Source organism: Ictidomys tridecemlineatus, chromosome 16 (assembly GCF_052094955.1).
Source record: "Ictidomys tridecemlineatus isolate mIctTri1 chromosome 16, mIctTri1.hap1, whole genome shotgun sequence".
Lineage (NCBI taxonomy): Eukaryota > Metazoa > Chordata > Mammalia > Rodentia > Sciuridae > Ictidomys > Ictidomys tridecemlineatus.
Genome location: NC_135492.1, coordinates 28,607,240 through 28,626,536, shown reverse-complemented (window position 1 = coordinate 28,626,536; position 19,297 = coordinate 28,607,240). Strand labels below are relative to the sequence as shown.

Genomic DNA, 19,297 nt, shown 5'->3' with positions numbered 1-19,297 from the left:
ATTTCAGACTTTAACTAATGCAAATACATGCCTTCTGTAGAAAATATTCCATCAGTAGATCAACATCAAATCTATAATATATATATATAAATATATATAAAATCCTTGATTCAAATGGATGCACATCCAACCCAGAGCTTGGCCCATAACACTTATTCTCTACTAGTTCTACACTTTAGAACTTCATGAAAGTTGTTATAAATCAAAAGACTGAGACTCACTCCCTAGACATTCTCTTTTGGGGGGGTACGATGACGAAGATTGAACTCAGGGGCACTCAACCCCTGAGCCACTTCCCTATCCCTATTTTATGTAGAGACAGGATCTCACTGATCTGCTTAGTAAATTTTTTTCACTGAGGCTGTCTCTGAACTTATGATCCTCCTTCCTCAGCCTTCCAAGCTGCTGAGATTAGAGGCAAATACCACCATGCCCAGCTCCCCAGAGAGCCTTCTTGAACTAGTTGGAACCCACTTGTTCAGTATGTTTTGGCCTAATCCTCACAATTAGCGATGAAATTATTTGCCTCTCTATGAAAAATCAGGGCTACAAAGAGATTGGACTCGACAACATCTAATTACACAGCATGTCCACATTACAACAAAGGTGTGGTATGCAATTCTCCACCCCTCCAAAGAGATCTTCTTGGCTCAACAAAGTTGGGAGTACTTTTTAACTCTTTGCCATGGCTCATTCAGAAGCCTCCCAGGAGGTGAGTGTATATGGGGGACAGTATTCAAGGTGGCACCTTGGTGATTAATGGACTATGCCAGGGAGTAAGGCAGAGCCCAATTCACCAAAGGCACAAAACTTTCATGTGGCTGGTCAAGGATGAAGGCTGCATGAGGGGATACATTTCCTCCACCCTTGATATGTCTTTCCTAACTGTTCATATGCTGAAATACTTGTTCAATGACTTGCACCCTTTTCCTGTTTTATGTTTCCCTCTCATGTGGCTTTGGAGGTCTCATGCTTTGGCAATTATTGTGACTTTCTTCTTCAGTTTTCCAACCTCCCTCATCCCATCCATGTGGAATTTCTGTCTGTAGATATTAGTTTTCATTTTATATATTTTCATTTAGTCCAAGTTTGCAATTACCTCTAAAAAAAACAAATGTCTCATTCATTATCATGCTTGTACTAACCCTTCACATGTCGATAATGACAGTGTTCAAGAACTATCTTCTGATTTCTACAACTGGAATATAAATGAGTCTGCTTGAAATGACTGTCCTTTCTTTTGACTTTAGATATTGGGGATCCTTTTTAATATAGCACTTTAATGCTTTTATGTATATATATATATATACAGTACCCAGGATACTGAGCCTGCTTTTTACATAGTTTTCTCTCAAAGAAGGTGGAGTTGATCATGTAAGTTTCTTAGAGTGGACTCCAGCTTGGACTCTGCCTCGGCTCTGACTAGCTTCCATCTGCCTGTGATTTCTACAACATGTGACCTATAGGTCTTCCTCTTCTTTTGTTAATTTTAACATTTCACTTAGAGCTTAAGCCATAGAACTGTTACTTTGGAAAAGATGACTTACCAAACCCTCACTAACCACAAGAAATTGTGCTCCATGTGCAAACTAGGAAAGAAGGGCCCATCACATATTTCAGGCTTCAGGGAAGTTATGGGGGTGCCAGGAATCCCTCACATCAAAGTAGAGGCATTATAAGTTGTGGGACAGGTTTGGACTAATTTGATTTTAGGACCAAAATTAGAATAATTTAAGTTTCCTTATCAACATGAGAAAATGATCTCAATCTAGATTTTTTTCCAGATGTGTCCAGGAAACTTTTAGAATTTGAAGCCCAGATACATTGAATTGCTCTTATCCATCAGAGAAGACAATAAAATTAAGAGAGATGACATGTCCCACTGGGGAAGCCACAGTTCTATGTTCTCCAGTGGGAACTTCTTGCCTTTCTACAGACATTCAAATTACAAATCTGCAGAGACAGAACTTTAACACATCTTTTTCATAAAACTTACAAGTGTTTGTGCTCTGCTCAGCTTATTCAGGTGACAAAGTACCTCTGTGTCCTCAGAAGCAGAGTTAGTGTGGATTCTAAAAAGGGCATGTGAGGAGGGAATTCAATCTACTAGTGAGTTTTCCCAGTAGCTTCTTTGCTTCTTCAAAGAAGCAAACATCTTTTGAAGACAATATTCTCATTGCACCATACAGAACATGGTCCTCTGAGCTCATTAAGACTGTTGGAGCCCAGAGGACCATGTTCTGTATGGTGTAATGAGGATATTGTCTTCTAAAGATGTTTGCTTTTTTGAGATCCTGCTAAAATGAGTCAATTTTTCTTATAGGGAATGTCAGTTTTACTTCGTCAATTTTCAATTTAATAACTTCATGGGACATAACTTACATATGGTATGTCATGTAGAGATTTTAAACACTACTAATTTGTATACTTATTACCGGGGAATTAATAAGTTATAATATTTTGATTGATAATCTTGCTTTGGTCATCTTCAAAACTCATAGAACAATTTTGGTTTGAATAATTGTACATTTTGAAATCTTTAGATGGAAATGAGGTTCTATGTTCAAAACCTCATTTTATAGAATGGAATCTCACATGGTTAAAAATTTTCAGTTGGTAAGTGTCAAACAAGTTCAAAACCTCATTTTATAGAATGGAATCTCACATGGTTAAAAATTTTCAGTTGGTAAGTGTCAAACAAGGGACTGTGATCAGAAGGAAGTACATTAAATATTTTAGAAATTCAAATAAATATGTTAAGTTCCAATTCATGGTGCCAAATTATAGGCTTAGAAATATAATTCACAAGAATTTGGAAGAATATTTTTATGTATTAGTCCATTCTGTTTTAATCACTAAAAACCTTTTGTAATATCTAATAATGGAAATGTGTAAATTCATTTTTGCTTAGAGGAACATTCAGGACACTTGAAACCCATCCTGCCCTGATCACTTTCAGATTTTTTTTCCAAAATTCAATTTTTCATGTCATTATCATTCACAGATAAATGTGACCCCAAGACACAGAGAACAAGATAAAGCAGAAAAGCTGAAAACTGAACTTGACTCTTCCATCGCAATATCAGTCAGGGGGAAAAAGACTCTCCTGCAGGATCATGTGGATTTTTCAGTAATGAGAGCTTGGGGTCTGCAAAGAAGTGTATGGGCTCTCTCATCTTTGAGGCAGTCCACAGAACAGGGTAAAAGAGAGTGTGGCTGTGGGGTCTCTAATCAAATCCTCCAGAGAACAATCAGGAAGCAGGCCTGATTTTATTGTGCAGTTACCATGTATATGTACTCAGGCTGTGCCTAAGCAAAATATAGACAGCCACCAATGCAATGTCTGCTAACTGTCCTTGCAGTGAACAATAAAGTAGTGGGACTAAAACACATGGCCTCATGCCCAGAGTTGTGCTGATGGGGTAAGCAGTTTTCCACTCACGCCTAGCATGGGGAGAGCCCTGCCACGCAGACTCCCTTAACCTATGCCCTGTATGCAGTACTTCATGCACTTGTCCCCACAGAGAAGCACCTCTGGGGCTTCTTCTTTCTTGACTTTAAAGAACAATTTCTCTTCTAGTGGCTTTTCTCACTAGAGAAATAATAGTAATATAAATGTCATAGCTGTAAGTGTGAATTCTGAGCTGTATTTTAATACCCTGACAATTTATAAAAGTAAAGCATGGTTCTCATATCTACTTCTCACAAAGAGCTGCCATTCATTCAGTCAAGTCTTGCCCAGTGTTTGCTCGTTGTGTTACTGGAGAGTGTGTTTTGCAGCAGAGGGGCTGGGTGATGGTGTCGCCTTCTCTGAGGTGTCAGTCATTTCTCCCTGGTGCTCTTCATAGATTCCCAGCACACAAAGAGCCACATGTATAAGGTTTTTGCCGAGGCTGACATCAGTCCCAAGCCCACTTGCTTGAAGCAAGACCAGTCTCAATTCTCCATCTCCCTTTTGTCTGTTAGTGAATACCAAGAGGACATGGGGAGGGTTGGCAGTAGTGATGAAGCTGAGCTGTGAGATGAGGACAACCCCAAGCTGTAAGTCTACATATGTGTTGTTAGGGGTGACAGATCCTATTTCCTCTCCCGTTATGAACAGGATGGTGCTCACACTGCATAGGGGAGAAGAGATGTTTCTTCCTCTCACTTTCACTGTGAAATGTGCCCACACAGAGGGTCCAAATAACCCTAACTTGCAGTGGGGTGTCCTTCTCCTGTAATTCTCTCTACTTCTGTCCTGACCACCAGCTCATGTTTACTGCCTGAGCAGTCCTCACTAGATGGTGGCAACACAGATGATGGTGCATGGTTCACACAGCCTCCCCTGACTTTAGTGAGAGTACCATATCTAACATGACTCCTTCCTGGATCCAGATACTAGAGGGAGTCTTTACTATCAGCTCTAAGAAACAAAACTTGTGATTTTTTTCTGAAAATTTCTTTTTCATGTGCAATCTGTTTTTTCTCATCTCCTCCCTTGGTCTTTCCTTCTTCTTACCATATGTGAATTCTTCAAATGTAACCTATTTCAGGAATCTGTGTTAGATTCCCTGTGATTTACATATCCTTCCACACATAATGCCAACTCCAAGAAGCAGCTTGATTTCTCAAGTGCATAAAGGACATGAGTGCCCAGTACAATAGGGCACCTGTGGACCAAGCTAGAAGTATCACTCTTTAGACCCTTGTTTGAGGGGTGTTTCTCAGATTACGTCCTTGATGTCTGAGAGCTTGTGTTATGTCTCATGATCTCCTGGACTATGTTGTGCCAGGCATAATGTGCACAGCTGGGAAGGTACATAGCTCAGGATTTCAGTGATCTGTGAATCATTCCCATTCTCTAGGATGCTTTCTAACAATAGTAACTTAGGATGGACATTACTATAGATATTTCTTCACAACACTACCATAGTACATTTACACAATTTTTACCATATATACTTGATGCACATCATTTAGTGATGATTGTGGTTCAAAACCAGAGCTAGCAGAATGACCAGACTGTGCTTTCTTCTGGCCACTACCTGTATGTAGATTAGTTCTCATTATTGCATGAAATTGTGTCCCTTTCTTTGAAGCATAGTATCAGGAAAGGGTCTAAGTTTTTCCCAATACTGATATATAAATTTACCATCAGAAAACAATTTTCCAACAGTTTCAAGGCAATAAACAGTCCATCCATGAGATCTTGATGATTACTGCAAATTCATGGCACCTGCACACTGCAGTTTGTATGTCTGCAGATTCCTCAGCTACACTGACCTGAAATTCATCCAATTGCCTGGAGACCCGCTTGATTAAAACATGTCATTTATTGAGTGTTAGAAAACTTGGATTTTGTAAGATTCAAATGTTTAAAATGAATTAAAGCAGATTCTGTGTTTAATTCATTTTAAACATTTGAATGTTTAAAATGTGTGTCACAGAAAAGTGATAGAATGCAGTTTTTTTTTTAAATTTCACATTTGTTTTTGTTGTTGAGACCAGGCGATTTTAAAACCCTCCTCCTCTCATTTGTACCACAGATTTAACCCAGGGCACTTAGTCATTAAACTATATCACCAGCCATTTTTTTATATTGGGGAAAAATATTGCTAAGTTACTGAACTTTGGCCTTGCAGTCTGACTCCTGAGCCAACGGGATTGCAGGCATTCAGCTTCACCTAAAACAATTTTTAAGTTATTTTTTACATGATAATATAGATCAATTTAAGCTTATACTACAAAAATATTCATATAATATTTGACTTACATAAAATAAATTCATAAAAATTGGCATGTTCCATTTATATATAGATCTTTCAGAAATAACTAAGGCCTAGTTATTTAAAATATTTGGGGGTTACCAGGAATTAAACTCAGGGGCACTCAACCAGTGATCCACATCCTCACTCCTATTTTATATTTTATTTAGAGACAGCATCTCACCATGTTGCTCAGGGCTTTGCTGTTGCTGGATTTGAACTCATCATCCTCCTGTCTTAGCCTCACAAGTCACTGGGAATATAGTCTACAATTTTTAAATGTATATTCTTTTTTTCTGGATTTACCATGGGAGACTGTCTTTTTCTAGTGATTTTTCATATTTCACAAATCCTGTATGTTTGCCCTCATATGTTGAAGCTGAAAAAGTTGATAACAAAGAACCACAAAAGAGAAAAGCTTTTTACATCTGTTTCAAGAGACAGTTGGCAAGGAGTGCCAAAAAGCAGTTAAGAGGGTTTTATAGCCCATAGTTTGAATTGTATAAGTAATTATTAGACTCTGAACATTCTAAGAAGATTTCACAGGTTTCAAACATCAAAATGATATTTTAGAAGGTAGAAATTGCACTGATTTAATCACTACACATGTTCAATTAAAATTAAATTAATTTTTAACTTGTATCAATATGTAGATACACATTACAAATTAAACAATAATTAACACTTCTAGTCAAGTAGAAAAAATAAACAAAGATGGCTGGAAATACAAACCATTACTCTATAATAGCCTTAAATATTAATGGCTTAAACACACCAATATAAAGACATAGGCTAGTAGTCTGGATTTTAAAAAATCCAACATTATTCTGCCTCCAGGAGACTCAGGAAATGACAGACTGAAGGTGAAAGATTGGGAAAACACATACAACTCACATGAACCTTGAAAGCAAGCAGGGGTCTCCATACTTATATTAAATAAAGTAGACTTTAAGCCAAAGTTAATCAAAATAGATAAAGAAGAATATCTCATACAGCTCAAGGGAACCATACGCCAACAAGACATAACAATCATAAATGTATATGCCCCAAACAATGGGGCACCTATGTTCAAACATACTCTTCTCAAGTTCAAGAGTCCAATTGACCACAACGTGATCTGGGGTGACTTTAACACACCTCTCTCACCACTGGATAGATCTTCCAAACGAAAGTTGAATAAAGAAACTATGGAGCTCAATAACTCAATTAATAACTTAACTCACATATATAGAATACATATCAGATCCGAGGAGGAAACCCGGCACCGTGCCAGGCCAGACCAGAGGAGGAAGCCTGGCCCCACCCAACGCGCTAGTCTGGAGGAAGCCTATTGACCTTTAAAACCCAAAATCAAACTTTTAATCATTGAATATTAACGGTTTTCACATTTTGTTTCCATGATCTTTTTTGCATTTTACTTTCACCTTTACTTTTTACTTTGCAATGAACAGTTATTTTGATAATACTATTATTTAGATTATTATCCCTATATTAGTGAATGGATTGTGCCTCGATTTTAACACTGCTCAATGCTACTGTATATAATTTAAATGATTTATTGTTGACCATTTTACCCATGACCTTATTGAACTAATTCTTATGTTTCATTAGTTCATGGATATTGCTTAGAAACATTATAGAAATAATAGTATCATCTGCATATGCTATTTGATTTTTGATGTATAAAATTCCTTTTAATATTCTCAAACCATATTTAGAAGTTAGAAAAGCATACATTTTTTTCTTTTTCTAAAAATAAATTGATAAAAACTTCAGTTCACACCTTTAAGTATGAAAATATTTCATAGCTGCCCTTAAGTGGATTTAAAAAGAATTTTCCCCTGGTTGTAATTGGCCATAGGTTTTACAGTAATTTGGTAAGTGATTTGCCAAAAGCTTTTCTCTATCAAAATGATTTTTGGAAACTTACCATATGACAATGTCTCTCTTGGTCGTGAAGTCAAATAATACTTTTTGTTGTTGTTCTCAGTTTGCTAGGGGTTTTGAATATCTGGGTCAACATCTATAGCAAGATGGTCTGCAATTTCTATTCTTATGCTGTGTTATCTGGTAATTCTGGTCTTACAGAATTAGTTTTCTTCTACATTTAGACGTGATCATGAATTATTGTTACTGATTCCTTATTACATGTTTCGTAGAAATCACCTGTGAAGGCACCTTTTAAAAATGTTATTACAGTTTGGTTTTTTTTTGTGGGTCAATTTTTAGAGCTGGTTGCCAGGTTGGCCTGAAATTCCTTAGCCTAAATCTTCCTCCTGCTGTGGCCTCCAGTTAGTGAAGACTAGTGGCATGTGTTCCCATATCAGCATAACTGCAAGTATTTTTTGAGCAGCTGTAAAGTTAAATGTTGATTTGTAGGTCTATTTTATATTTCTTCACATCTGGGTCTTGTAATGTATTTATTATTTCTGAAGTAATTTCAAAGTTGATGATTATCTAGCAATTTATCTACATTTTGTTGTTTTCCAGACTCGAGATTTTCTTGGCAATTAAGATGGAATAATGAGGAAGCATAATGTGGGAAAATGAGAACCTGGCATTTTGCTAACTAATCTCAAGACGCCCTGTGAAAGATGGAGAGTGTGCACCCATACTCCTGTGAGAAAAATAAAGCAGAAAAGCTAAATTATCAGTTTATGTAGCCTAATATGTGATCTTGAGTAACTTTCATATGTCTTTACACACTTGTTTAATTTTTAGGGCAGAATCTAAATATTTTACCATATTTAAATTAGGTTATGAGGGGTTTATATTAAATTTTAGTGAGTTGTGTAAGTTTCTTATATTTTGGATGTTGAGCTTTTTCAGACATGGGGCTAGAAACGGTTTTCTTTAACCCAGTCTACTTTTACATTTCATTGATTGATTCCTTTGCTGTATAGAAACATTTTTAGCTTTATATAGTCTCAGCTGTTTTTCCTTGCCTAGTCTCTTGCCTATTCTATCTAAAACCATTGCCAACACCAATGCAAAATAATTCTCATTTTCTTCTGAATTTTTATGCTTTCAGGTTATATCACAATGAGATATAACCACACGCTTGTGGGCTCAATCCTCAAAATGTTGGTAGGTAACACATACTGCAGTGGATATGCAGAAAAAAAAAAAAAACATTTGGACATCCTTGCCAGGAATATAAATTTGAATAGACATTAAAAAATCTATAAGGGGTTTTTTTCAAAAAATTATAACTAGAGATTCAATATGACATAGACCTTGAGAATATGCCTGTATATTTAGGATTCTTCAGAAAAATAGAATACACACAAAATGTACATGTGTATACAGATGGGAGCTTATTATATTTACTCACATAATCATGAGAGGAATAATCACCAAATGTTTGCCTACAGGATGGCAACACTGGGAAACTGGTAACAGCTCAGTCCAAGAAGCTGGAAGCTTCACAATATGAGGAAGCAAATGAAGCAGCTGTGGTCCAGGATAGAGGACTTAAATGATCCTGGTAGATGAAAAAACGAATAACCTGGTCAACAAGTGGGCTAAGGACCTGAACAGATACTTCTCAGGAGAGGATATACAGTCAATAAATATATTAAAAATGCTCATCATCTCAAGGAATCAGAAAAATGCAAATCAAAAGTACTCTAAGATTTCATGTAACTTCACCAGAATGGCAGCAATTATGAAAAGAAACAACAATAAGTGTTGGTGAGGATGTGGGGAAAGGTACACTCATACACTGCTGGTGGGACTGCAAATTGGTGCAGCCAATTTGGAAAGTAGTATGGAGATTCCTTGGAAATATGGAAATAAAATCTCAATTTGACCCACCTATCCCTCTCCTCAGTCTAAGCACAAAGGTTTACAAACATACTACAGGGACACAGCCAGATCAATGTTTATGGCACCACAACTCAAAATACCTAAACTATGGAGCCAACACAGATGCCCTTCAGTGGATGAATAGATAAAAAATGTGGCATATATACACAATGGAATTTTACTCAGCAATAAAAGAATAAAATCATGGCATTTGCATACAAATGGATGGAGTTAGAGAAGATAATGTTAAGTGAAGCTACCAATGTCCCCCCTCTAAAAACAAATGCTGAATATTTCCCTGACATAAGGGGGCTGACTCATACTGGAGTATGCAGGGGAAGCATAGAAGGAATAAATGAATTCTAGATAGGGCAGAGGGGTGGGAGGAAAAGGGAAGGGGATGGGGATTAGCAGGGATGGTAGAATATAATGGACAACATCATCCAAAGTACATGTATGAAGACTTGAATTGGGTGTCAACATAATGTTACATAAAATCATACAAAAACTCTGGTATATATGTGTATTAAGTATTGTAATGCAAAAGAAAAAAAGAATAGCATTAAATTACATTAGGTAGAGAAAAATGAAAGGAGGGGAAGGCAGGGGATGTGGGAATAAGAAAGAGAATGAAACAGATAATATTTCTTTATGTATGTATGTGACTGTGTGACCCATGTGATTCTACAATATGTATACTCAGAAAAATGAGAAATTGTATCTCATCTATGTATGATATATCAAAGTATATAAATGCTTTCTACTGTCATGGATAACTAATTAAAACAAATAAAAAATTTTTAAATGACCCCAGTAGAGCCAAAGGTGCAAGTCCCCAAAGGGGACTTCAAGAAGCTTGGAGCATAAGTGAGTGACTGCTTCTCTTGCTTTTTTTCAAATCAAACCTATTGAACACCAATATAAATGTTCATTACAGGGATTTCCCATGCTTTCTGACTCAGCCTTCTGGAAGCACACTCATAGACACCTGCAGAGATCGTCCACACCAATTCTCTGGGTATCTCAATCTACTCAAATGGACAGCTGCCATTTACGACTTCAACAATTGAAGGAAATAAAATCCATCTTTAGGAATATCTGCCCTCCCAAGTTAACTGCAATACTATCACAACCTAAATTTCCAAAGAGTAACTCAGGAAGAAAAACCTATGGTATATTACAGATAATAGCGATAGAGAGATTTATCATTGTGTTTACACACAAATATATCAACATACATATATAATCTTTTCAATTTTTAAAAAAAATTTTTGAGACAAGGACTTTTAAGGTGCAGTGGGTGTCACCAAGATGTGAAGCTGGCTCCAAGATCATGATTCTCCTCCCTCAACCTATCGAATCCCTAGCATGACAAAAGAAATGTGCCTCCACACCTCACTTATTGCTCAACTTTAAAATAAAGATAATGTATATGGCAGTGTTGCCAAAATGTGAAGGCTAGCCTTAGTAGTTTGGTAACATTCTGTCTTAAGACTAAAAAAGGAAATGATGGTGGATCTCTGTCACTGGTAAGGCAACCTTGGGTCCAAACCCCAGAAACAAAAGAATATTCTCCAATAACACAAACAAGCTGGAGGACTTTAGGCTAAGTGAGATGATCCAGATGCAGAAATACATTGTATACTCTACGTTCAGAGCCTGGCAAAAAATAGAATGGATGTGTAGGAAGAGCCGGGTTGTTATCAGGGAGCATCATCAATAATATTGCATCATATACTGGAAATTACAAAAGACAGAACGATTCTATTCTTAGTGCAAAATGGATAATTATGAGAGATGGTGGGTTTTATCATCACATAGCAATTGTACATACTAATGGGATTCAGTGTGATGTTTATACATATGCAGATACATGTATTCATAATATCCAAACACCCTCTTCTGCCCTTGATGATCCCACACACTCCTCAGCAATACTAACCACTATTGTACTTGCACATGATATTAGTTAACGTTTGAGATGTGACACTATTGTGTATTTCTTCCCTTAGCATGACATCATCCAATTCCATCTATTTTGCTGACCATTAGAGGAGTTTGTATTGATGGCTGAGTAATACACCATGGTGAATATATAATGTACTTTCTTGTGGATATGTTCAATTGCTTACCTACATCACTGGCTTTTCTCTATGTCTGTATTGTTAAACATACTGTTATTCAACTTGAATTTATGTAACAAAAGAAAGCAACAACTACAAAAGAATGAAGAAACTGGGAGTGGGGGAACATACCTGCAATCTCAATGGCTTCGGAGGCTAAGGCAGGAAATCCACGAGTTCAAAGACAGACTCAGCAAATTAATAGGGAACTATACAACTCAGTGAGACTCTGTTTCTTAAAAAAAATTAAACATGACTGGGGAAGTGGCTTTGTGGTTGAGTGATACTGGGACCTATCCCTAGTATACCTCCCCCTAAAAAAAAGAGAATAAAGAAACTAGAAAACCATGTCCTAACCTGATTTTATCAAGTGAAAAGAAACCAAGGCATAAGAAAAACATTCTTTAAGTTTGTTAATATAAAGTTAATAAGCTCTCTCTTTGAATTTTTCACAAAGTGTAATATTTTGAGAGCATTCAGTAGGTTATATTACATGAAAAACTGCTCTTGTGCAAATAATGAAATAAAACCTTAGACAGGTGTGGTGGTGCATGACTGTAATCCCAGTGTCTCTGGAGGCTGATACAAAGCCAGACTTAAAAACTTAGGAAAGGACTAAGCAATTCAGTGAAACCCTGTCTCTAACTAAATTACAAAAAAAATATCAGGAATGTTGCTTAGAGGTTGAGTGCCCCTGGGGTAAATGCACAGCATTAAAAACAAAAAGATAAAAAAGAAATAAAACATTAGGCTGCTGAACATTTATATTTTTAGTGTTGCAAATATTTGGCCCAATACTCCCAAGTTCACTTCATCCATCAATTTATAATTGAAATCTCTAGTTATTTGTCAGAGAAAAGAGACAAAGATGTTCCTGAACTCTGCCATTCTTTTGCTAGTTTCTGCCATAAGCTAGGCAAAGAAGTGCCCATTGTGATCCCCAGGGTACTGTGGCTCAGTCCTCTCTCTTCATGCAAGGATGCACCTTGTGGAGTGGATGTTGTCTTGACTGCTAAAGTGGGGAAGAGGTAAAAGGGAATTTATGTGTGTGGGCATGTGGGTGGAGTGTGATAATGATGACTTCTGACCAAGTCCTACCCATGATCATCTTTTTAAAATGTACCCAGTAAACGGTTTGTTTCTTATATATTTTCTGTGATCCTACAGTTAAATGTGAGGGACCCTATTCTCCATACCTAGCTACATTAGCATTGTATTTCTCAGTCTGATGCCTCACAATTAGAAATACCTAGTCCCCTCTCTCAGAGCCTTGACGTCATGTCTCTTTTGCTTATATTTTTAGTATCTGGGAAATCCTCAAATACTAAGTTGCAGGTGAACCCACAGTTGATGTTCCTCTTCCAAGGATAAGGATAGACATTTTCTCTCATTGTGGCCTCTACCTTCTACTCACAAAATGGGGACATTATTCACGTTTGCAAACCTAGATATTATCCTGAGCCAACCTGTAATATTAAATTCAAGAATTTAATCCCTGGGGCTGGGGCTCAGATTTAGAGCGCCTGCCTAGCACATGTGAGGCACTGAGTCCAATCCTCAGCACCACATAAAAATAAATATATTAAATAAAGGTACTCTGACCACTACAACTAAAAAATACAAAAAAGGCTAATCCCTCCCAGGGTTGTGATGGCACATGCATGTAACCCCAGCTTCTCTGGAAGTCGAGCCTTGAGGGTCACAACTTTGAGTCTAGCCTCACTAACTTGGCAAGACGATATCTCAAAGAAAAATAAGAATGGGATGATGATAGAGCTCACTGCTAGACCATACCCAAGTCTTGTCCTCAGGATCACAGGGGGAAATTTTTAATTCCTATCTTTTTTCTATGAGTTAAGGTAACCACTAAAAAGAAGGTGACTTAGAGATAATGTTATATTTTTCTAAAAACAAGCCATGTTAAATGTTCAAGTGTTTACATTTTTTGAAAAATTCCCAAGTATTTTGCTTTTGATATTATGGTCATTAGAACTGTCTTTAATTTTATGTTTGCTACTTATTTTCTTATGCACATAAATAACTGATGATATTAAATTTTATTATTGTTCTGAGCTTATCTGATGCTTCTAATAGTAATTAGTGAACTCCTCCATTAAAAATATACACTTAAAATTAACTTCTACCTCATACCTCATATTGGAAAACCACAAAAGTTAGACAGCAAGAAACAGAAGTAAGTTGCCATACCCCTTTGACAAAGGCAAAGATACTGGTTAGAATCTCAGAAAAACTCTATTTCCTAAATGTCAGAAACCAAGAGAACAAGACCATAATCTCCCCCACACACAATATTTTATTCTTTTAGTGCTGAATAAAATTCCATTGTGTATAAATAATGCATACTTTTTATCCATTCATCCACTGAAAGGCCTCTAGGTTGGCTCCACAGGATATCTGGTAAAATGGTGGTTCCATTCTCAGATTTCCAAGGAATCTCCATACTGCTTTCCATTTTGGCTGCACCAATTACCATTCCCACCAGCAGTGTATGACTGTACATTTTCCCCACATCCTCGCCAACACTTGCTGTTTTTTGTCTTCATAACAGCTGCCCTAATAAAATTTTTATTATAGTAAAATTCAGAAACACACACACACACACACACACTTGGGTTTTGCTTTGGTGTCTCTCCACAAGACCATGTGGAGTAGGAACCTACAAACACAATGTCATCCTACTGCCAGTTAAGAGTAGGAATTGGTCCATGGGCAGAATTCTGGAGTCACCCACAGCATCTCCCATAAACTTGAGGATCAAAGGGGTGTGAGGCCTAGAGATGTCAGAGAAGACTCACTGTTTTCCTCCCTCTTTCTTGATAGTGATTTCTGGGCCGATAAGCTTTGCTCTACTTTGATTACATTTTATGTATTATCTAAAATCCACTCTTTCAAGAACACAAGATCCAAGAAACACAACATAACCTTTGTATCTCTGGGATCACAACTAGCAACAATGTCAGATTTCTTATTGCTTTAGTTATTTACTCTCTTCATTTGACCTATTTATTAATATAGGTGGTCACCAGCAACTTCTCTATGTCCAGTTGGAAGGTAACAGTCACACACCTACACACAGCATCATAAGGGGAGACTGTTGAAACAGGAATTCTGACCCTTCATGGTTCATGAAGACTCACCCAATATCAGAACTTTGAATATTTGATTTTGAGGCAGGGTCTTGCTAACAGGCCAACTGTGGCCTCAGACTTGAGATCCTCCTGCAGAAGCCTCCTAAATGCCTGGCCTTACAGACATGTGCTACCAAACCTTGTCCTTTGCTTATTAAACAAATGCATAGCTGCTGGTTACCTCCCTCCAGTGATGTATGTGATATCACACCCCAAACAATAAAAACCCCACACAATTCCAAAGCTCAAGTCTGACTCTGGCTGTGAGAGGTTCTTTTATGGGAAGGGATTCCAGGGAGAGAGAGAGACATCAGCTCAGAAAAGTAGGTTTTTTGGTTTTCATGGCAGAAAAGAACTTCATTTGTCAGGCGCATGGACAGTCCTATTTAGAAAACAGATCCACATTCAGGAAAGAAAATGAGGAGCTGGGGATTCAGTGAAGTCGGTTGTGTGCTTGCCCTACATGCACAAGGTCCCAGGTTCAATCCCCAGCACCACAAGAAAAAAAAAAGGGACAAAATATGAGGAAGCCCTAAAGGGAGAAACAGCAAATACGTGGTCTGAGGTGTTGCTATTTGGAGAGGGACTTTGAAGTGGGACTGGACTAGAGATAAGGCCAGATCAGACTTCTGTAATTTCTCACCCATTTTTTTAAGCTTTCTCATATCATGCTAGTATTTGGGGGTCCAGGAAGCTGTTCTAGGAGAAATGCTGCATTGCAGGGAGTTGCTTTATTTTTTGTTTTAAAAATCTGATGTTTATTTTTAAAAATAGGTTTTAGTTGGACAGTATACCTTTATTTTACATATTTGTATTTAATGTGGTGCTGAGGATTGAACCCAGTACCTCACACGAGCTAGGCAGGATCTCTGTCACTGAGCCACAACGCCAGTCCCTTGTTTTTAATTTCAAGTTTTTGTGGGCATTCCTGCATTGTGGTGATTTATTACTTCTTTTCCTTTGAGGTTCAGAGTAACATTCTTCTTGGTATCCCAGCATTTCTGACCCTACCAGACGTGTTCCATAGTTCTTTATGGACCTCAAGTGTTGCGAGAGGGATAATTAAATGATCATTTAGTTATCAAAGCAAATAGCGCAGTGTTTTCAGGAGAGAAGTTTTAAAAAAAATGCTCATTATTAGATTTTTATTTTTACTTATGTATTTCGCCATGGACTCATATGGATTTGCAGTGATCCACAAACCAGCAGATTTCAGAAACTTTTCATGTTGACAACTCTTTTCAAATGGTTTCATTCGGATTGAGGCACATTTGACTGAGGGTAAACATTAAGATGCTTTTAAAGTGCTCATGAATTTTCCTGGCTAGAATATTGCAGAGGGTTTTGCCAGTGTTCTCACCACTTTGTTTATCTCATTGTTGTTGAAAAACCTTCCAGATGCAAGGAATGCACTCCAGAGGCAAGCTCCTGCAGGTGGCCACCTACAGACCTCCACACCCACTGATCCAATTCTCTGTCCCCCATTAATTGGGTGTCGGGTGCTGTTGGATTGTTAATTATTGGATAAACCCCAGGGTTTTGCCCCAAGGTCTAGCTTGCTGGTATTGGAACCACTAGGATGGTTATTCACTTTTCCTTGCCTCTCAAGACAAATCTGAGCTTTATCCAGGAAATTATATCTAGTGGCACTGGTAGCTTAGGAAAATTTCTCATTTGGGTTAAGAAAACTAACAGCAAGAATAATTTCCCTCATGGGGGAAGGAGAGTTTCTGGCCCAAAAGTGTCCCCAGCTCTTTCCCTCTTCTCACCCACATAATCTTCTCCTCATCCTGGGAAAGACAACTGTGTACTAATCATCCCTGGAATCATGGGCATGTGCATTGACCTTCTCAGTCTTTCTTCAAAAAAAATGTTCCCAATTCACAAATGCAGCAAAACTGGTTCCCCGAAGACCTAGTCTGTTGTTACTGAGAAACAAAAGTAAAAAATACTGAAAATGGGGGCTGGGACTGGGGCTCATCTATAGAGTGCTCACCTAGAACGTACAAGGTACTGGGTTCCATCCTCAGCACCACAGAAAAATAAATGGATAGATTAAAGGTATTGGGTCCAACTCCAACTATAAAATATATTTTAAAAAATAAATATTAAAAAGGCAATGTATCTCGCAATTAGGGAAATGCAAATTAAAACTGCACTGAGATTCCCTTTCACTCAAGTCAAAATGGCATTTATCCAGAATACAGTAACAATCATACTCACCCACATGTATGGGGTCCTAAGGAGAATAAGGTATATTTTATGCTTGGATAATTTTACCAAAATGGACTCTCTGGTCATGTATAACTAAGAAAAACCAACAAAATATAAAAACATAAAACATACTAAACAGGACCATAGGACCAAATTGATACCATCACACTCGGATGAGGAAATATCTTTAGGTACATTACAGAATTTTCTAAATCGCTCCCCCATTGGATACTGCCAAAGATGTTGGAGTCAGAAGGGAAGGTGGAGTTTCAGGGTGCTGTATGGAGAAAAAAATCTCCCTGGCTAATATCTGCAGGAGCTGGGGTCCTAGGGGGCAGGTAACCTTGAGGCCTCCATGATTAATTAAGGCAGAAAGTAGCAGGGTGCATTCGAATCTATGCAGTTATTTACCAAATTAGGAAAACCTGGAATTGGCTTTCCTAGACTCCCAATCAAGCCCAAATTGTTTTTCATTAATAGACAGACCCTGGAGCCCCCCCTTAACACGAAGTCTTCTCTGTATTATGTGACTTTTTGCACCACTGAATTGGGGGGACAAGACCAGAGCTCGCTTTGGAAACACATTGGCTTCGTTTGCATCAAGACAAGCAGGTAGGGTCTCTCTTTTTTCTTTTCTTTTCTTTTTTTTGTCAAGTGCAGAGTATTCAGCTGATATAAGGATGCACACCTGGGCAGGGGTCTCTGGTTTTTGGAGGAGGCAGGATTTTATTGCCTGGGATCCAGGGGACTTTTGGGAACCAGGGAGAGCACCCAGGGTGGCCTTGATCTGTGCAAGGCTGTTATCCTGTGGCTACCACAGGCATTTCTCTCAAAAAGAAAGAAAGAAAAAAGAGTGTAACACGTCTGTCATTGCAGCATCTAGGGAGGCTGAGGACGAGGATGGCGAATGGAAAGCTAGCTTTAGCAAATAGCAAGTTGCTAAGCAACTCAATGAGACCCTGTCTCTAAACTTCAAGCTAGGGCTGGGGAAGGGGCTCAGAGGTTGAGGCCTCTGAATTCAACCCCCAGTGGCCAGAGGGAGAGGGAGCCATGGTGCAGCTGGGGTTTACCCAGGTCTGCGCACTGGGGGTCTCTTCTGTGCTGATCTCCTTATTCTGCCTCCAGGTTAATGTGGGCTCCAGACACAGATTCAACTCAGCTGGAGGAAAGTCAGTTCTCATGCTGCCAACCCGGTGGGAAACTCCTCCAAGACGCATGTCAGCCCCCACCACCACCACCACCACCATGAGCCTCCACCAGTGCTGGCCATGATGCACTGGAGAGTTCCCACGGGGCGAAAGGCCAGTTCTGCTTGGAGAATTTTGCACAGATGAACAGAGGAAAAGTCAGCACCCCGAAGACGCTCTGGGTGGTCTTATTATAGGAGGAGGCCCAGGTGGTGAAACTTGCAAGAAATGACTTTAATTTCCTAACATCAAAACCCAACAGAACTTAGAAATGTGGTCACCTTAACCCTAATCCAATGCCCAAATCTCAAAAAAAAAAAAAAAAAAGAAAAAAAAAGCTGCACACAAACCCCGCCATTCTGGCCTCCTTCTTGCAGGTGTCACTCAAAAAGAAGGTTTGCTGGGCTCAGGCTGGGGAGAGCGGAGACTGACGCCCTGTCCAATCAGAAGCCCCCGTGCTGAGCGTTGTCCAATCATGAGCGCTTCCAGCGAACAGGGGGCGGGCCTCTGCGCTCGGGATGGGATTTATTTCTCCCGGGTCTGCGCAGTTTACCTACAGGCAGCAGTTGGCATCCAGGCTTCCTTGGTGCCCGGGATCCTGGTTGGCCCTGCCATGCAGAAGCTGAAGCTTCCCAGGGAAGGCTTGTCTGTTGGGCACCAGGAAATGGTGAGTGTGCAGTGGCATCTGGTGCCTGGACAGGGAGGCTCAGAGGGAGGCGGGGCAGGGAGGCCATCAGGTGGAACCCACTGTGGCAGAACCTGAGTTGGCCAACACCGACTCCAGGGGCTCTCCGCGTCCAAAGGCCTGAGCCCATTGGGGACAGCGCCCCTAAGTCCCCGTGGCCAGCCGGGTGGAGAGTGTGACAGTGGCAGAGACCCCTCCAGGCTCCCCATCCCCTGGGCCAGCCTCAGCCTCTGCTCCAGTCCTAAGTGGCAGGTGAGCCTGGCTGCCTGGCCTCTTCCTGGGCTGTGGTGATTGACAGGTGGAACCAGAGGATAATCATCTACAAGCCAGGGGATGGCGCACACCTGTCATTTCAGTGGCTAGGGATAGGGGGCCGATGCACAAG

The 19,297-nt window shown here is 39.1% G+C and overlaps 1 protein-coding gene across 1 annotated transcript in view; it reads left to right on the top strand.

Moving 5' to 3' along the window:
• Window positions 1-18,702: 18,702 nt before the first annotated feature.
• LOC144371277 (uncharacterized) overlaps window positions 18,703-19,297 on the top strand; it is a 60,389-nt gene continuing 59,794 nt past the window's right edge. Inside the window, 1 exon segment of the mRNA XM_078033681.1 lies at window positions 18,703-18,894. Coding sequence (XP_077889807.1) covers window positions 18,703-18,894 — 192 coding nt within the window.